Below are 21,494 nucleotides of genomic sequence, written 5' to 3'. Positions count from 1 at the left end.
ATATCCTACACGAAGCCAAAACTAGAATATGCTTCTCAGGTTAGGTCACCACAATTACAGAAGCACACAGCTCTTAGAGAAGGTCCTGAAAATATGACACTGGAATTAAGAGAGCTAAGTTATACAGAAAGGCTGGAGGCTTTATATTTACGCATCCTGGAAGACAGAAGAGTGAAGGGTAACCTGACCACAATCTTTTAAGTTTTTAAGAGATCAAGAATGTGGACAATGAACAATTCCTTGAGATATAAGGATTGAGCAACCAAAGGACATGACAAAAAATTAAGTAAGAAACTTCATAATAACGATGAAAGAAATACTTTTAGTCTGAGAGAATGGTTAATGCTTTCAGAATACAAAAATTTAAGAGACTGTGTAATAAAAACATTCAAGAGATGAGGCCTATTCTGGGACGCAAATGTCTAATGGTGTTTTCATTTGTTCTTTTCTCATAACCAACTATAATTTCCACACAAGATTCTAGTTTAAAGGTGTTATCTGCACTTACTAAAACATCAACACACCTGCTTGTACTTCAAGGCCCCAAGGACCCAAACTGATATTATCTGGCTCAAGGTCTGTCTCACAATGACCATTGCTTTCCTTTGTTTTGCCAACTGCTGTCCTAATCCAAAAAATTGTATATCTTTCTTTGATTGTCTAAACTCCATGACATCCTCTCATTTGCAAGCAAGCCAAGAGCCTCTCCAAGGGGATTTCAATGTTCACCCTTGCAAATGGTTGAATTCATTCCATATGGATGAAGGAGGGAATTGAAGCTCTCTCATTCTCCGTTTTCAATGATCAGGAGCAAATTATCACCTTTCCCACCAATATCCTTGACTACAGTGACCAATCTCCTAATATTCTGAATCTGTTTTTCACCTCTAATCCTCCGAGCTGTAGCTGCAAAATCTTGCCTCCATATGTTTCACTGGACCACACTAATAAATATGTCAATTTTAATGGCACCATACCCTCCAGCACCCCCTTCCAATTATAAATATTAGCATCTCAACAAAGCTGACTGAAATAATGTAAAAATTTTCTTCAGACTTTCTTTGAATAAATAATTTTCTTATGTGGTGATGCTTCTGTCTCTGCCATATGCACAGCCGAGGTTATTGTTGTGTGAAAGGAAGTATTTATCCCCTCTTCCAATCCATCATTCAAATGTTTCAGTTCTAAGGCCATTTGGGCAAATGATGAGGCATACTGAACTTGGAATAACTCTCCTTCCTATGACTCCCATTCAGCATTTATTACTGCCCAATACTGACTGTATTGTTGACTGGTTGGTAAGGTTATTTAATGTATGTATGATTCATGGTGAGGTGCCTGAGGATTGGCGGAATGCTTGCATAGTGCCATTGTACAAAGGCAAAGGGGATAAGAGTGAGTGCTCAAATTACAGAGGTATAAGTTTGTTGAGTATTCCTGGTAAATTATATGGGAGGATATTGATTGAGAGGATGAAGGCATGTACAGAGCATCAGAGTGGGGAAGAGCAGTGTGGTTTCAAAAGTGGTAGAGGATGTGTGGATCAGGTGTTTGCTTTGAAGAATGTATGTGAGAAATACTTAGAAAAGTAAATGGATTTGTATGTAGCATTTATAGATCTGGAGAAGGCATATGATAGAGTTGATAGAGATGCTCTGTGGAAGGTATTAAGAATATATGATGTGGGAGGCAAGTTGTTAGAAGCAGTGAAAAGTTTTTATCGAGGATGTAAGGCATGTGTACGTGTAGGAAGAGAGGAAAGTGATTGGTTCTCAGTGAATGTAGGTTTGCGGCAGGGGTGTGTGATGTCTCCGTGGTTGTTTAATTTGTTTATGGATGGGGTTGTTAGGGAGGTGAATGCAAGAGTTTTGGAAAGAGGGGCAAGTATGCAGTCTGTTGTGGATGAGAGAGCTTGGGAAGTGAGTAAGTTGCTGTTCACTGATGATACAGCGCTGGTGGCTGATTCATGTGAGAAACTGCAGAAGCTGGTGACTGAGTTTGGTAAAGTGTGTGAAAGAAGAAAGTTAAGAGTAAATGTGAATACAAGCAAGGTTATTAGGTACAGTAGGGTTGAGGGTCAAGTCAATTGGGTGGTAAGTTTGAATGGAGACAAACTGGAGGAAGTAAAGTGCTTTAGATATCTGGGAGTGGATTTGGCAGCAGATGGAACCATGGAAGCAGAAGTGAATCATAGGGTGGGGGAGGGGGTGAAAATTCTGGGAGCCTTGAAGAATGTTTGGAAGTCGAGAGCATTATCTCGGAAAGCAAAAATGGGTATGTTTGAAGGAATAGTGGTTCCAACAATGTTGTATGGCTGTGAGGCGTGGGCTATAGATAGAGTTGTGTGGAGGAGGGTGGATGTGCTGGAAATGAGATGTTTGAGGACAATATGTGGTGTGAGGTGGTTTGATCAAGTAAGTAATGAAAGGATAAGAGAGATGTATGGTAATAAAAAGAGTGTGGTTGAGAGAGCAGAAGAGGGTGTTTTGAAATGGTTTGGTCACATGGAGAGAATGAGTGAGGAAAGATTGACCAAGAGGATATATGTGTCAGAGGTGGAGGGAGTGAGGAGAAGTGGAAGACCAAATTGGAGGTGGAAAGATGGAGTGAAAAAGATTTTGAGTGATTGGGGCCTGAACATGCAGGAGGGTGAAAGGCGTGCAAGGAATAGAGTGAATTGGAATGATGTGGTATACCGGGGTCGACGTGCTGTCAATGGATTGAACCAGGGCATATGAAGTGTCTGGGGTAAACCATAGAAAGTTTTGTGGGGACTGGATGTGGAAAGGGAGCTGTGGTTTCGGTGCATTATACATGACAGCTAGAGACTGAGTGCCAACGAATGTGGCCTTTGTTGTCTTTTCCTAGCGCTACCTCATGCACATGAGGGGGGAGGGGGTTGTCATTTCATGTGTGGCAGGGTGGCGATGGGGATGAATAAGGGCAGACAGTATGAACTATGTATGTACAGAAGTATGAATTACGTACAGGTGTATATATGTATATGTCTGTGTGTGCATATATATGTATACGTTGAGATGTATAGGTATGTGTATATGCGTGTGGACGTGTATGCATATACATGTGTATGTGGGTGGGTTGGGCCATTCTTTCGTCTGTTTCCTTGCGCTACCTCACTAATGTGGGAGACAGCGACAAAGTATAATAAAAAGAAAATTAAGTAGTACATTTTCTAGTTCACAAATAAATATTCCACTCAATACAATAGTCAAAATATTGAAAATATTACAAGAAAAACATCAGTAATAGAGTTAAACTACGTAGTGTTTATGAATCCCATTAGTGTTATGTTTTGGTGAAGCTGCCGCTTAATCACACTGCACAAAAATTATCTAACTTCATAGTTATAATTTCTTAAAAATACCATTCAAAGCTACTACATGTCACATACATCATATTATTTTCCTCTTATAAGCACTATTCTGTAACAAAGAGAAATGCTATAATAATGCTTACACACTGCACATGCTTCTGTCGCAAAGAAAAATACTATAGTGATGCTTATATACTGCACAACATAACTGCCTTTACACATTACCACCACGATATTGTTTGGATAATCAGCATGATTTAATCAATAAAAAGTCTTGTTCTTACATCAGTGTTAACAATAAGTCAGTTAATCAGGTTACATCAGATGACTATTTGGTCAAAAGGAAAATCAAAATCATCTAGTAAGGCAAGTCTACAATGAACTCACCTTGACTGGGAAGATTTAAAGGCGGACTTTGGTTGGCCTCTTGAGCAGGTGGGGATAACGTCACATCTCCCACAAGACGAGGATCAAAGTGAGCTATCGCCTCCGAAACTTTACCCAGGGATATAAGAGATTCACCAGCATACAGATGCCCCAAAAGCCTACAAGAGAAATTGGGTTTTGATACCAAAAAAGATCTGTCTAAGCCTCACCAGTACCAGTCAATGGCCAGAGTGCTCTGAGGCCCTCTGTCAAGGATTGTTTGGTTGATGAGTTATGGGGAAAAATTTGCTCACTATCTACAGTATTACACATATTTTTCTTATATAGTGACATTCAATGCTTAGTAGGGGTGATGGACACGTTAATTGGGATGTAAGTCAGAATGAAGAAAAATTGGAGGAAGTGAAGTGTTTTTCGATATCTGGGAGTTGACTTAGCAACGAGTGGAACCATAGAAGCAGAAGTGAGCCACAGGTTGGGGAGAGCGCAAAGGTTCTGGGAGCACTGAAGAATGTGTGGAAGAAGAGAGTTATCTCGGAAAGCATAATTGGGTAAGTTTGAAGAAATAGCAGCTCTAACAATGTTATATGACTGTGAGGCACGGGGTATAGATAGGGTTCTATGGAGGAAATGAAATGAAATGAAATGTCAGAGGATAATATGTGGTGTAAGGTGGTTTGATATAGTAAGTAATGAAAAGGTAAGAGAGAGAGATGTGTGGAAATACAATGGGTGTGGTTGAGAGAACAGAAGAGGGTGTGCTGAAATGATTTGGTCATATAGAGAGAATGAGTGAGGAAAGATTGACAAAGAGGATATATTTGTCAGGGGTGAAAGACACAAGGAGAAGCATGAGACCAAATTGGAGGTGGAAGGATGGAGTAAAGAAGATTCTGAGTGATTGGGGTCTAAACATACAGGATGGTGAGAAGCATGCAAGGTATAGAGTGAATTAGAATAATGTGGTATACCAGGGATGACATTCTGCCAATGGACTGAACCAGGGCATGTGAAACATGGGGTAAACCATGGAAAGGTCTGTGGGACCTGGTTGTGGATAGGAAGCTGTGGTTTTGGTGCATTTCACATGACAGCTAGAGACTGACTGTGAACGAATATAGCCTTTTTTGTTTGTTTTCCTGGCACTACCTTGCTGAAGCAGGAGGTAGCAATGCTGTTTCTTGTTGGGGTGGGGTAGCGCCAGGAATGGATGAAGGCAAGCACGTATGAATATGTATATGTGTATATATGTATATATATGTGTATATGTTGGTATGTATATGGGCGTGTACGGGCGTTTATTTATATATATATGTGTGTGTACATGAATGGATGGACCATTCTTCATCTGTTTCCTGGCACTACCTCGATGATGCAGGAAACAGCGATTAAGTATAATAAATAGTATACATTCATTTATTTATTTATGATACTTGATTGCCATTTCTCGCATCTGTGAGGTAGCACCAGGAAAAAGACGAAGAATGGTCCAAACACACTTATACACTTATATATACATAAACGCCCATATACATATCAACATACAAATACATACACATACACAGACATATACATATATACATGTACATATTCACACTTGCTTGCTTTCATCCACTCTTGGTGCTACCCCACCCTACAGGAAACAGCATTCCTATTCCCTGCTTCAGTGAGGTAGTGCAAGGAAAACAGACAAAAAAAAGGCCACATTAGTTCATATTCATTTTCTAGCTATCAAGTGTAATGACCAAAACCATAGCTCCTTATCAACATCCAGCCCCAAAGACCTTTCCATGGTTTGAATATAGATATATTTATTCATTCATTATACTTGATTGGTGACATCGCACAGCCCTGCCTCCCGCCAGCATGTATCACAACACTTTTGCTCAGCTCTCCTTCCACTCTTACACATGCACTTGCTCCTCTATAGAAGGTTTTCCCACCATCCAACAGTTGTCCCCCTATACCATATATCCTTAACACATCCCATAAAATATTCCATTTGACTGTCATATTCTTTCTCCAAATTCATGAAAGCTGAATACAACTTCTTACCTTCACTAAATACTTTTCCAAGGTCATCTTTACTACAAAAATCTGATCCATACATCCCCTACCCTTCCTAAAACCCTCTTGCTCTTCACGTATTCCACATTCAGTCGCTTCCATCACTATGTCAATTAATATTCTTGCATACACTTTTCTTGGTATATCTAACAAACTTATTCCCCTATAATTGCTACATACATCCTTAAAACCTTTTCCTTAGTGTAAAAGAATGATAATAGCTTTCACCCAATCCTCAGGCACAACCTTCTTTTTCCATGCTAAATTACATACGAGACACTCACTCTATAACAATTTTTCCTCCATACTTCAGCATTTTAGCCAAAATCTCTTTCACTCCACATGCCTTTCCTCCCTTCAGCCTCATTATTGCCCTTCTTATCCCTCTTTTTGCTATAGGCCCTTGCGCTTGTATCCTCTTCCTTCCATCCTCCATACCCATGCATGTAACTACTGCTGACACTCCTCCCACATTCAACAGTTCTTTGAAACACTTTCCATCTTCCTTTTACTTCCTCCTTTTGATTCAGCAACTCCCCTTCCTTACTTCTCACGTCAACACTTCCATTCTTATATCCAACGCTTTCCTTTTTCACCTCCTTCCAGTATAGTTTCTTGTTATCCCAAAACTTTCCGCTTAACTTCCTTCCAAAATCTTCATCTACTCTTTCTTTGCTTTCCTCTAACAGCTTCTTACCATTCCACTTACATATTTTTCATTCTTCCCTCCTCCTCCTTTGCTGAACTTCCACTGGTACATTCCTCTCAAGCAATCTACCATCTTCCTTTTTCTTCTCTTCCACAGCAATTCTAATCTCTTCTCTCCATCATGCATTGCCCTTTTCAATCCTGTATCTCACTACCTTATGTTATATATATGATATGTTTATACCTGTATAATCATAATGTATTGGCTGATGGTACGAGAACATTACAAATAAACTGCCTGAGCTGAAGTTTGTGTGCAGCTTCCCTTTCTCCTGGATTCTCCCATTATATCACATAAGGATGGGATATACAAGGTGCTGGTGACATCCTTGAAGAGAGTTTAGCGACCACTGAAGTGAAGGTTTCTCTGAATGTGAAGAGCTATACTGCAAAGGGCAACAATGGCTGGCTTCGATGGATACATTGGGTGAGTGGGGAATACATTGCAGACAGGAAGAACTTCACATCATTGCAAGATAATGGACTTCTTCTTCCTGGCACATGAATTAATGGATGATGGAGGTGTTGCTCCGAAGAAGAATGACCTTGAAGAGGAAAGGAAAGCAATATTTTTGACAGAGGTAGGAGCTAATGTTTATTCTACTCTGGTCAATTTGCTTGCTCCGGCCAAACCAAAGATGCTATACTGAGTCAGGATACAAAGACTCTGAAGCAACATTTTGATCCTCTCCACTTGAGATTGCTAACAGTTACAAATCTGGCACAAGAGATGAAGAGAAAGATGAATCAATAAGTGATTATATAGTTGCTTTGCAGAAGTTATCCATTTATTGTAATTTTGGACAGTTCTTGAACCAAGCTCTCAGAGACAGGTTTGTTATAGGTCTGAATTATGAAAAAAATACAGATTAAATTAAAGAACACCTCTGATTTGAAAAGGCACGTCAGATAGCTACAAGCATGGAACTAGGAGAGAAAAACACCAGAGAATTTGTCCCAAATACCAGTAGTGAATCAGTTGGCAGCAGTGGCTCATAAAGTGACTGTAGCTAGAAGGAAGAATTATGCCACAAAACGAGGAACAAACGCTGATTTAGAATGTAAGAGATGCTGAGAGGAATATGAAGGCTTTAAGTGTAAGTTCAAAAATTCAAGTTGTTACAACTGCCAGTGTATTGGACATATTGCTTCTGCCTGTACAACTCACGCCAAAAGTGGTAGAGTAAATATTATTAAAGGTAACGAGAAAGAAATGGAAAACAGTATTAAAGAGAGTGTTAGTAATTCAAAATCTGATAATGATGAGAGTGCCCATGTGTTTACTACTTACAACAGTCATGAAAGAAAAGTCAGACATGGGTACAATGTGGACTTGTACATTAATGATACACCAGTAACCATGGAAGTAGACACTGCAGCTGATTTCTCTATAATGAGTAAAGACATGTTTGATAGGTTATCTGCACATGTGCCTTTAGAAGATTCAGAGATGTTTGGTTAAGAACCTACACTGGAGAGATTTTGAACACAGAAAGGAAACTAGAGTGTGAGGTAAAGTACAAAAATCAGAATTTGAAGTTGCCATTAATTGTAGCTAGTTATGTGAATAGACCAACTTTGTTAGGAAAGAACTAGTTGTGTGAGCTTGAGATGGATTGGAAGGAGATATTTAGTTTTAAGGTTTGTAATAGAGTTCCAGATCTTGAGGAATTGCTTGAACAACATAAGATATTATTTGATAAGGGACAGGATAATATAAAGGGTCTTGAGGCTCATATCACCACTGTCAAAGATGTTACACCCATATATGCTATGGCTTGACCTGTTCCTCATGTGTTGAAAGGTGAGGTGGAGAAGGAATTTGACAGACTTGTGAGTGAGGGAGTTACTGAGAAAACTGCCATGAGCAATTGAACTGCTCCTAACAGTAGTTGTACCTAAAGCTGATAAATCTGTTGGATTATGTGGGGATTATAAAGTTACCAATAATCAAGCTGTTAAGGATGAGCAATATCCCTTACCCACTTCTCAAGATTTGTTTGCTGCACTGACAGGTAGAACCATTTTCAATAAGTTAGACTTGTCCCACGAATATGCTCAAGTCAATGTTGATGCTGGAAGTCAACAGTACCTTACCATCAACACTCACAAAGGACTCTATAAGTTCAAAAGGTTACCGTATGGGGTTAAAAGTGCACCAAAGTTATTTCAGTGCATCATGAGAAAAATTCATGTGGGTCTTCCAAATGTGTTATGTTTTCAGGATGATGCCTTCATTGTTGACACTGATATTCAAAATCATGTACTGAAAGATTGCTAGCACATAATGTCAGGCCCAACAAGAACAAATGTTCATTTCTAGCTAAAAAAGAAACTTATCTTGGCTATAAAATGAAGGCAGAAGGGCTGAGACCAGTAGAAGATAAAGGAAGGTATATAGTTAATTTACATGCCCCTAAAAATGTCAGGGAACTGAAACCTTTCCTGGCAATGATACAGTATCATCCAAAGTTCTTGAGTGGACTTTCATTAGTTTTGGTTCATCTGCATGAACTTAACTGTTAAAGAAAGGGATTCCATGGAAATGGAACAGTGCAACTCAGAGGTCATTTGAGGATTGTAAAGCTGCTCTGTCTAGTACTGATGTTCTGGTCCACTATGATACCAGTAGAACACTAAAGCTTGCTTGTTATGCATCAGGCTATGGATTAGGTGCAGTCATAAGTCACATACTGGATAACAGTGAAGAAAGACCCACTGCATCTGCATCAAGAACTCTTACCCAAAGTCAGATAAACTATGCACAAATAGAGAAGGAGGCTTTGTCTATCATATTTGGAGTAAAAAAAATTCACCAGCATGTATATGGTAGGAATTTTGTCTTAGTAGCTGATTACAAGCCTCTCCTGGCAATTCTGGGTCCTAAATCACCTGTTCCTACACTTATTGCAGCCAGAATGCAGAGATGGCTGTGATATTATCTGCATATGACTAAGATCTTCAGAGGATCATACCAATGCTGATACTTTGTTCAGGCTGCCATGTAGTGGATCAAATGATGGAGAAGAGCCTAAGTTTTATGCTGTAACCATGGTAACAGATTTTCCAGTCACCTCCATGAAACTAGGAAAGATGTTATGTTAGGGAGAGTCCTGGAATATACACTGGATGGATGGTTAGAGATTTGTCTATCCTTAGATTTTCAACCTTATCATTTAAGATGTGAATTATCTGCAGAGCAGGGATGTGTGTTGTTAGGTATGAGAGAGTTAACTCCAGTGTTTTTGAGGACAAACTTTGAATGAACTGCATTTTGAACTTCCAGGTATATGTGCTATGAAAGCATTGGCCAGAAGTTTTGTATGATGGCCTAAACTGGATGGTGAAATATAAAAGATGGTATCTGAGTGCTCTGTTTGTCAGAATGTTAGGATATGCCACCCAGAACACCTCTAAAAATTTGGAAATTGCCTACCCATCCTTTCTGAAGAGCATATATTGACTTGTGATAAGGGAAAAGACAAATTTTTGGTATTAGTTGTATTGGTTGACAATCATTCAAAGTGGACTGATGTTAAAAACATGTATAATACTAATGCTGGTAGCACCACGATGAATTAGGATCCATATTTACTGAATATGGTCCTCAATTTCAATCATTATAGTTTAAAAACTTCATGAGACTCAATGGTGTAAAGCACATACTAACCCCACCCTATCATCCTGCCCTCTAATGGTGCAGCTGAGAGATCAGTTAGAACTGTAAAGGAAGCACTTTCCAAGCAGGTAATTCAAGGAACTGTTGGAAAATCAATGAAACACTGACAGACAAGCAAATTTCTTAATAAGGTACAGAACCACAACACATAGTGTGACAGGATGTATTCCTGCAGAGTTAATGATGAAGTGACAGTTGAGAACAAGATTAAGTTTAGTTAAGCCAAGTCTGTTTGCAGTTGTTGAGAGGAAACAAGCTCAACAAAATATGTATTATGACAAAAGTTCTAGTGAAAGAGTGTTTAAATGCCATATGAAAAACTAAATTTTGTTTATTCAAAATTTGTCGCAATCATGATTTCTTTCTTTAAAAAGGGGAAGCAGTGGTGTGTGAAGTGAGAGGGTTAGGGAGAATGGTTTGGTAAACAGAGAAGAGGTAGTGAAAGCTTTGCGGAAGATGAAAGCCGGCAAGGCAGCAGGTTTGGATGGTATAGCAGTGGAATAATTAAAAAAAAGTGGGTGAATGTGTGCTTGACTGGTTGGTAAGGATATTTAATGTATGTATGACTCATGGTGAAGTGCCTGAGGATTGGCGGAATGCATGCATAGTGCCACTGTACAAAGGCAAAGGGGATAAAGGTGAGTGTTCAAATTACAGAGGTATAAGTTTGTTGAGTATTCCTGAGAAATTATATGGGAGGGTATAGATTAAAAGGGTGAAGGCATGTACAGAGCATCAGATTGGGAAAGAGCAGTGCGATTTCAGAAGTGGTAGAGGATGTGTGGATCAGGTGTTTGCTTTGAAGAATGTATGCGAGAAATACTTAGAAAAGCAAATGGATTTGTATGTAGCATTTATGGATCTGGAGAAGGAATACAATAGAGTTGATAGAGATGCTCTGTGGAAGGCATTACGAATATATGGTGTGGGAGGCAAGTTGCTAGAAGCCGTGAAAAGTTTTTATCGAGGATGTAAGGCATGTGTACGAATAGGAAGAGAGGAAAGTGACTGGTTGTCAGTGAATGTTGGTTTGCAGCAGGGATGTGTGATGTCGTCATCGTTATTTAATTTTTTTTATGGATGGGGTTGTTAGAGAGGTGAATGCAAGAGTTTTGGAGAGAGGGGCAAGTATGCAGTCTGTTATGGATGAAAGGGCTTGAAAAGTGAGTCAGCTGTTGTTTGCTGATGATACAGCGCTGGTGGCTGATTCGGGTGAGAAACTGCTGAAGCTGGTGACTAAGTTTGGTAAAGTGTGTGAAAGAAGAAAGCTGAGTGAATGTAAATAAGAGCAAGGTTATTAGATACAGTAGGGCTGAGGGACACGTCAACTGGGAGGTAAGTTTGAATGGAGAAAAACTAGAGGAAGTGAAGTGTTTTAGATATCTGGGAGTGGATTTGGCAGCGGATGGAACCATGGAAGCAGAAGTGAGTTACAGGGTGGGGGAGGGGGCGAAAGTTCTGGGAGTGTTGAAGAATGTGTGGAAGGCGAGAACATTATCTCGGAAAGCAAAAATGGGTATGTTTGAAGGAATAGTGGTTCCAACAATGTTATATGGAAGCGAGGCATGGGCTTTAAATAGGGTTGTGCTGAGGAGGGTGGATGTTTTGGAAATGAGATGTTTGAGGACAATATGGGGTATGAGGTGGTTTGATCGAGTAAGTCATGAAAGGGTAAGAGAGATGTGTGGTAGTAAAAAGAGTGTGGTTGAGAGAGCAGAAGAGGGTGTATTGAAATGGTTTGGTCACATGGAGAGAATGAGTGAGGAAAGATTGACAAAGAGGATATATGTGTCAGAGGTGGAGGGAATGAGAAGTGGGAGACCAAATTGGAGGTGGAAGGATGGAGTGATAAAGATTTTGAGCGATTGGGGCCTGAACATGCAGGAGGATGAGAGGCATGCAAGGAATATAGTGAATTGGAACGATGTGGTATACTGAGGTCGATGCGCTGTCAATGGATTGAGCCAGGGCATGTGAAGTATCTGGGGTAAACCCTGGAAAGTTTTGTGGGGCCTGCCCTCAAATATCTCATTTCCAACACATCCACCCGCCTTCGCACAACCCTATCTGTAGCCCACGCCTCGCAACTATATAACATTGTTGGAACCACTATTCCTTCAAACATACACATTTTTGCTTTCCGAGATAATGTTCTCGCCTTCCACACATTCTTCAACGCTCCCAGAACTTTAGCCCCCTCCCCCACCCTGTGACTCACTTCCGCTTCCATGGTTCCATCCACAGCCAAATCCACTCCCAGATATCTAAAACACTTCACTTCCTCCAGTTTTTCTCCATTCAAACTTACCTCCAGTTGACTTGTCCCTTAACCCTTGCTCTTATTCACATTTACTCTCAGCTTTCTTCTTTCACACACTTTACGAAACTCAGTCACCAGCTTCTGCAGTTTCTCACCCGAATCAGCCACCAGCGCTGTATCATCAGCGAACAACAAGTGACTCACTTCCCAAGCTGTCTCATCAACATGAGACTGCACACTTGCCCCTCTCTGCAAAACTCTTGCATTCACCTCCCTAACAACCCCAACCATAAACAAATTAAACAACCATGGAGACATCACACACCCCTGCCACAAACCAACATTCACTGGGAACTAATCACTTTCCTCTCTTCCTACTCGTACACATGCCTTACATCCTCGATAAAAACTTTTCACTGCTTCTAACAACTTGCCTCCCACACCATATGCTCTTAATACCTTCCACATAATATGTTTAGACCTGTTAATCATAATGTATTAGGCTGGTAGTATGAAAACATTACAAATAAACCACGAAAACTGAAGTTTGTGTGTGGCTTCGCTTTCTCCTGGATTCTCCCATTAAGTCACATAAGATATTACACCTTATATCCAACTACATGATTCAACAACCTTTAATAGTATTTCTCTAAACACATTAATCAGCTCATTCACACGTGACTGCATTCCAAGATTCACTGCACTTCCATCGACGTTTTCAGTGACCTTCCTTTCATACTCCAACACATTTACCTCTCTAATCTTCCTTACACTATACCTCAACTTCTTCCTCATCCTTATCCCCACAAGAACCATGAAATGGTCAGTCTCCAAAGAATCCTCTCACAACTCTAGCATCTAGCACAGACTTTCTCAATGTTTCATCCACTGCCACATAGTTAATCAAAGCCTTTTGCTTTTCTCTTCCATCATTCCTCATCCATGAATATCTGCAGATCATCTTGAGCTGAAAAAGGTGTGGTGTCTGCAAGGAATAAACCCCTCTCAGCACAAATATCCACAAGATAACTTCCATTCTCACTTACTCCAGGTACTCCCCATTTACCAACTATCTCACTAATTTCATTACATCTCACTTTTGTATTCATATCACCCAATATGACTAACCACATTTCTCTCATTCTCAAAACCATTTGTACAGTCATTCATATTTCTCCAGAAAAGCTTAATTTCATCCATACCTCGTACTGTCCTCAAATAAATTAAAAAGTTGTATGATAAAAAATGTTTACGAGATGGGGCCCCATGAGTGTAAAATTCCCTCCCTGTACAGCAGAAATTGGTAACAACAAATAGAAATTTCACAAAACACATGCACACACACACACAAAATCATAATACAAACACTCAGGTTAACTTATAATGGACCATAAACTAACTTGTAAACTCCAGGTATTTTTGGATGAGCCACCAGCAGTGTTTCTGCATGTCTGAGGGCTGTAGAGTAATCGGAGAGACAAAGACACACATATGCACTACATGCCAGCGCTGATACTCGCAGACTCACCACCTCAGTCCCACGCAAGGGAGATGATGGTCCAGCAGGATAAAGTTCTGGCATAACACCTAAAAAAGAGCAGGTTTTATTCAAATAAAAATCTTATCTTTGGCAGTCAAAAAGTTGAGCAAAAGATGCAGAGTGAGACGAGATTAAGAACCATTGTACTTTTGTGTATCATCTTCATATACTGTTTGCATTCTCTGTCATTCTATTCCACTCAAACATCACTCAAACTATAAAAGTTTCTTGCTTAATTTCATGTTATGTCCTCTGGTTACTCTATCCCTATGCCTCTCAAAGAACTGTTCACCGTCTACATCACTGATCTGTTTTAAAAACTTAAAGGTTGTGATCAAGTCACCCCTCACTCTTCTCTCTTTCAAGATGGCAAATTTAAAGCCTCTAGCCTTTTCCTGTAACTTAGCACTCTTATTCTGATACCATCACTGTTGTCCTCCTTTAAACCTTCTCTATCAGCTGTGTGCTTCTATAGATAAGGTGGCCAAACTTGAGAAGAATATTCTAGCTTTTGCCTTGTGTATGATATGAATAACTTGCTAAATATTTTCTTATCCATATACCTGAAAGCTATTCTGATATTTGCCAGACGACAGTATGTCTCCTTTACCGTTTTCCTAATTTGGGCCTCTGGTGATTGAGTAAGGATGATGCTGACACCTAAGTCCTTCCCACACACACACAGAATCTTGAAGCTTGTTTCCTGCTAAATAAGAATCATATTGAGGACCTTCATTCTGTCCCATCCCCATTAGTTTCCACTTGCTGAGGAAGAATTTTAACAACATATCAGACCAACTTTGCAGTCTGTTTAGGTCCCCTTTTAACAAGATGCATTCTTCCTCACATCTCACTTCCCTTATGACCTTTGGATCATCTGCAAACATATATTATTCAGGTAGGAGTCCATACCTTCAGGCAAGTAATTCACATAGATCAATATGAGTAAGCCAAGGAAAGGTCTGTGGGAGTTATGGTTTTGGTGCATTACACATGACAGGTAGAAAATGAGTATAAATGAATGTGGCCTTTTTTGTGTCTATTTTCCTGGTGCTACCTCGTTGATGTGTGGAGTGACAATGCTGTTTCCTGTGGGCGCTGGGAATGGATGAAGGCAAGTATGAATACGTACATGGGTATATATGTATATGGCTGTGTATGTGTATGTATATGTACATGTATGAGTGTGTGTGTATGTATGTGTGAAAATGAATGGATGGGTCTTTCTTCGTCAGTTTCCTGGTGCTACCTCGCTGACGCAGCAAACGGCGATCAAGTATAACAATATAATAACAGAAAAGTGAAAGTTTAATGTGAGAAAAAATCATGATCCAAATGGCATCAAATTTAGAAGTGAGCACTGAAAGTTATTTTGCTACAATAAGCACAAACACTGCTCTTGAAGCAGAAATAATGAAAGAGAATACAGTAAGAAATTCGACAGTAAGGATGAAAGGCAGCCTTGGACAGCTGATTTTCAGAAAGAAAAAAAGGTCAGTAGAGGAATACTAATGAAATAAACTGAGAAAGAGCTGTGTCTAGAAGAAATAATAATGGTGATACAGTGTGTTCCAGTCACTTAATGTAGGTAAATGGCAACCTAAGGACCATTTAGCCCCTCCTTTATAATCAATGAGGGTGCCTATATGACTAAGTACTAGGAAATTTTATTTTGTTACACTTTCATCTTGTTTTCTTTAAACACAATTGCAACACCAAAATCAAAGCCCATCATCCACAGCCAAACCTTACACACTATTCTGTTATTTAAATAGAATTCTTCACATACCCTGATTCAGCCTACTGGTAATACATCCCCCATCCAACTTATGCCACATCAATCCAATTCACTCTCACCCTCCTGAATGTTTATGCTCCTAAAACCCAAAACTTCTCACTTCATCCTTCTATATCCATCTCCCCTTTCCCTATTTTCTCCCTTCACTTCTGAAACACACGTTCTCTTAGCCAGTTTTTCTCTGCATTCACCTCCCTCGCCATCTCTTCAAAAGAATAGACAAACAACAATCAAAGTGAATTCCACATTCTTCAACTATTAACCCCCTCCCTTCCTACTCACACACACACCTTGATCTCAAGGTAAGACCTCTTCACCTTGATGTGTTTGATGTATATATATAAAAAAATGGCTAAATAACAATTTAGGTAATTCATTGTGGGGCTGCATCAAATTAAGACAATGCAGCTTGTGACTGTCAAAAGCTGTATCTGCTAGTTGAGGTGGTGTCAACTTCATTATGAATGTTTGAATTCCCTTTTTTAGGTTTCCATGATGTCTACACCCTAAGACAGGTCATGAATATGTGGCTTCAAGATTCTCATCATCGATAAAAGACTTAAAATCATAACAAATACATTTACAAATAAATACTTATACTCCGAATGTTAAGTATTCATCACAAATCCAATTTTTCTATCATACCTGAAGCTTCCTGCTCATCTGTCAGTGATGTTGTTGAAACATTATCTGGCAGAAGAGTAAGAGCATTGCGAAGACAAAGACGGGCAAACTCAAGTGTAGGCTCTGGGAATGCAGCATCAGATTCTGACTGAGGATCACAGCTGCAAAGAATCACAAGAATGTAAATTAGCTTCACTGTGTACATAATTTCCCACATCAAAAGCAGGGTGGTACAAGTGCAATCTTTCCACAAGATTCTGGTCACAATGAATATTCCAAAAATATGCCTCAGAATTCAGCAAGTTCATCTATCGGCCACAAATACTATTACAACCATCCAGTTCTGTATCATCTGTCATACTTCAGTTGTTTATTGTCAGCTGAATGGCTGTCTAGATTCAATAAATCATTGATCATTATTTTTTTTATACAAGCTCACCATTTCCCTTGTGAGTGAAGTAACACCATGAATAGATGACAGAGCCTTAAAGCAAAAATTCTCACTTGGCCCCTTACTATGTCCCTTTTTATGGAAAGTGATACAGGAAGGGATGATTTCCAACCACCCACTCCCGCCCCTTTTAGTTACCTTCTGTGGTACACAGGGAATACATGGGTAGTATTCTTTCTCCCCATCCCTTTTTATTATCATCTTTATCATGAATGATGTAAAGGGAATGGTAATTCTGTGTGTGTGTAGAAATGTCAAGTGTGGCAACATTAATTTTCCATATTTGACATACAGCCAAAGGGACATCTCAAGTTCAAGGACGAGGCTAATCAACCTAAGGAGTAAGTAGTCACAAGGCCTTCCTAGTGCAGAATAGATAGTTCATGGTTAATTTTTCACATTTTGTACATTTATTTTTATATGAAATTTGTTAGTAGGCTGTAGTTGGTAGGCAGCCCACAACCAGAGAGGTATATTACCAGTACTATCTGCCTGGATATTGGTAGGGTTAAAGACAGCTGCATAGTGAGCCAGCACTTCAGAGGTTGTCAAGTTACACTCTTCTGACCAAAGTAGCTGTCTTTTCCTTCTCTCTCGCCCACACATGGACACAAACATACAATTTCTCCCAGTCATACATAACACTTGACAACACTTAACTCACACAGCTCATTCTTCGTAACTCTAGATTTTTCCTGTGGTGAGCACTAAGCACTAGACCTGCCTTTTGGCGAAATAGTAAGAGCAACAGATAAAAGTAGTAGGTAGAAACATTAGGCAGGAGCATTAGGTAGAAGTAGGTAGGAATATTAGGCAAGAGCATTAGGTAGATGTAGTCAGTAGAAACATTAGGTTGGGGCCTCTACAAACATTGCATTATAATTGTCTATGTCAGTGGCCTGTTAAGAGTGAGGCATTAAAAGAGTAAAAAGCAGCACTGGAGTTCATCATTTATGGAGACTATTGCCATGGCTACCCCTATGAGGAAATTCCAGTTGGGAACAGGTATTAGTAATATAGATAGACAGACAGATATTTGTTGAAACTTCCATGTCCACAGACTGATGCAGTACAGAACTTAGATTTCCCTGCTTGTATGAACTTCAGTTACATTAATGTCTGCATAAATTATTTTGGAGATAGCAATGATACATCTCACGGTATGTTAACAGTAGAAATTAGATTGTGTTTTATCCTTGAGATAATATCTGCTCTCAACTAGCTTTGGGCAAACTTTTCATAATATTTTCATCTTGCATAGATATACTACAGTATGTCATACGATACAATAGTTGGGACTATATGCCAAACTGTATTTGCAAATGATTGCAGACTAATAACTGGGATAATTTACATTTTGATGTAAAACTTCAGTACAGGTGACAAAATCACTAACTTACTGCTTTTTGTTGTGATCACTGATGCAAGTGGCAAGGCAAATCTTCCTGTGCAAGCCAACTCCCACTGTTCCCTGTACTATGGACCTCTTTGCACTGATATCATCCTTGAGACCCTAGCAAAGATAGAATTTACATGAGAAATTAGCTATGTTGTGAGGCTTTTTTTTTTTTTTGAGCCTGGGAGGGGAACTCTAACATCTAAGCAAAACATTACTTTCAATATGCTATTTCAGGAGAAGAAAAGATACACTGGTAGTTAACCATTTAAAAAGAATATTCATCCTGTTGCCTGACCCCACCAACAGGTGTAAGATTTTTTACTTCAAATCACTCCGCTAAGAAGAGAATATCTCTGCCCAGAGCAAGCAATCCAGTGGAGGTAGTGGAATGGCATTGTCTATATTCAGAAGTTAAATTGTACTAAAAGACTCCAATCCAATAATATTACTTTACCATGGAAGAGTTTGAAGAGAAAACTGAGGGATCTAGCAATAATGTCCAACAGAAAAGACATACATGAAATGGATTCCAAATCTCTAGGATTTAATGGAAAAACAAGATGGTGCTGGCTCCTTTCTACAGCAATAACCTTTATTTTTGCTACAATGGGCAACTCAGTAAGACATAAGCCAAATGTGAATTGTAAGCAAACTGTTCCTATGACTTTTGACCAATATCAAAACTTTTCTAATCAATAGCACTAGCACTGACCTAAAAAAAAGTAGCAAAATGCTCCAATTACATTCATTCTCTTGTGCCTAGATAGCTGAATCTTAATATCTGAAAATGAGTTCCCTACTTCCAACATGAAGAATCTATCTCAGGATGAAGTTTCGGGGATTTGAGTACAAGAGTGAACCGCAGACAAGAGTACCTAATCTTTTAACCAAGAAGCTTTCATAAAAAATCGTAATGTGGTATTACTGAAATAGGATACTGTCAATGAAATGAATTCATCTAAATAACCAGATGAAACAGTTTAAGTATAATGAGCTCAAGCACATAAGCCAAAAGTTCTGATAGTCTTGAACAGGTCTTCTAGCTGTCTTTTGGGCATAATCTCTTCTAACACAGCTTCTTGTACTATATCAACCTTCGAGTGCTCTTTGGTCAGGGAAACAGTACTCTGATTAATACTGAAAACCGAACCAAAAATAACTAACATGAGAAAGACCAAAAACTGACCCCAAAAAAACATGTCCCAAGGAAGGCTCAAGTGATGACTAAAATCCCTTAAATCAAAATAAACCAAGACTGCTGCAATAAATTCCCACTGGCAATGTCAATTGAAATATTGGCCTCATCAACCTTAAAAGGTCCAAGGAACAGAGGATTTGGGAGTTGAATGGAACTCACTGAATGATACAAATCATCCCTTCATAAGAATTCAAAGAATTTTGTTTGCATGAAAAAAAAATGTAGATATATAAATAAGAATTCTACTCTAAACAAACTGCCTGCTTTGACAGAAAGAGTATACAACAGTCTTAACTTATCCCATCTTGAAAGTCCATAACTTTATACACATGTGTATACTTATGGCATGGAATTAAACTTGCCATAAACTGACCTTTCTTTACTACAAAAAAACTTTCTAGTAGGATCCTGTAGTGCAACATAATTCCTTTCTATCAGAAATGGAAAATTTACCTCTTACTGTGGCTTGTTTGGCAAAAATAGAGGAAAAAGAAAAAAATCTATAAATTTCAAATCTACACTAAAATAGTCTTTTAAGGAACTATCACAGCATAGAAAGGTTTCTTGTCTTAAACTGTTCCTTCAAATGAGTATCTCTTGATTTTTCTGAGGGATCAGAAGTTCTCTTTGCCAAAACATTTGAACCCTCCCAACACATCTAATTTCTATACCCTGAATCCAAATCTTCACCTATGATATGAAACATCAATCTAACTTTTTAAAGATGGAGTATGAAGTTTGAAAACTAATTATCAAATAACTTTAGACACTCATTCAAAAACAAAAGTGAAATTCTGGCACATTTGAATATCCTGCACACCAATGTTATAATACCGTACTTCAATGAAAATTACCTCTAGGCCCAACTAAAAACAAATGCATCATAAAAAGTTGATATTCAAAATAAATATATTATGATTATTCTGAATCAGAAACAAATAGATAATAGTATTCCTAGAGAAAATATAAATCAAGACCAAATGTTCACGGATGAGTTGCATACTGCCTTGACAGTGCCATTTTTAACAGCTGCAACTGGCAATATGATATTCCCTAAACTAAAACACAACAAATATAAAAGCAAGTCAGAATGTATGGAACTCATCTATCTACCTGTCTATATCTCTCATGCCCATTCCCTTTGGGAATTGCCTCAAGGGGAGGCTATGGCAAAAGAGTCTCCATTACTGATGAACTCCAGTGCTGCTTAGCCTTTTACAGCCTCTCCCTTAACAGGCCACTGGCAGAAGGCAACTTTTGTGCAGTGCTTCCAAAGACTTCTACCTAATTTTCCTGCCAATTTTACCTTATGTTCCAACCTACTACTTCTACCTAATGCCCCTACCTAAATGTTTCTACCTACTACTTCTACCTACTGCTCCTAACTAAATGTTTCTACCTACTACTTCTACCTACTGCTCATACTATTTTACAAAAAGGCAGGTCTAGCATATAGCACTCATCACAGGAAAATCTAGAGTTATAAGGAAAGAGTTGTATGAATTTAGTTTTGTCAAGTGTTATGTGTGACAAAGGCAGATTAAATGTGTGTAAAGAATGCCAGCAGTCCAGGTATAGGTGAGGCAGAAAGAAATGACAGCAACATGAGTCAGAGGAGTGCAACATGACAAACAATTAAGTGCTGGCTCACAATGCAGCCTTCATTAACCCTGCCAATACCCAAAATGGTAGTACTGGTAATGTACCTCCCTGGTTAGTGGCTAACTACCAAGTAAAGCATCAAGGATGCTTTAAAAAATCTCACCTAACCTATGTTACCACAGGACAAGACAAAAGTGGTGGTCAGCTTAAAAGCTATCTGATCCTCTGTAATGCCATTAATCACCACAGAGTATCCAAATCCAAGGGTAAAACAGCCCAGGGAATCAAAAGAAATCCAAAAAAAGTACACGGCCAAAATTCTACAGACCTTAGGCGAAGACTTTTTTGATAAGAATGAAATATAAAACCTGATAAACTGGCAAATTCATGGAGATCAGAGGACAGATATAGTAATGCTTTAAAAGCGTAGAACAATATGGAATATGC

General features: G+C 38.9%; 1 protein-coding gene across 1 annotated transcript in view; it reads right to left on the bottom strand.

Annotated features, from left to right (window-relative positions):
- Not10 (CCR4-NOT transcription complex subunit 10) overlaps positions 1-21,494 on the bottom strand; it is a 76,048-nt gene that overhangs the window by 16,690 nt on the left and 37,864 nt on the right. The window contains exons 10-13 of the mRNA XM_071692591.1: positions 18,249-18,361; positions 16,419-16,558; positions 13,836-14,022; positions 3,722-3,879 (exon numbers count right to left, since the gene is read on the bottom strand). Coding sequence (XP_071548692.1) covers positions 3,722-3,879; positions 13,836-14,022; positions 16,419-16,558; positions 18,249-18,361 — 598 coding nt within the window. The remainder of the gene's footprint in view (positions 1-3,721; positions 3,880-13,835; positions 14,023-16,418; positions 16,559-18,248; positions 18,362-21,494) is intronic.

This window comes from Panulirus ornatus, chromosome 53 (assembly GCF_036320965.1).
Source record: "Panulirus ornatus isolate Po-2019 chromosome 53, ASM3632096v1, whole genome shotgun sequence".
Taxonomy (NCBI): domain Eukaryota; kingdom Metazoa; phylum Arthropoda; class Malacostraca; order Decapoda; family Palinuridae; genus Panulirus; species Panulirus ornatus.
Note: the sequence above shows the minus strand (reverse complement) of the source record. Positions and strands in the feature narration are given on the sequence as shown.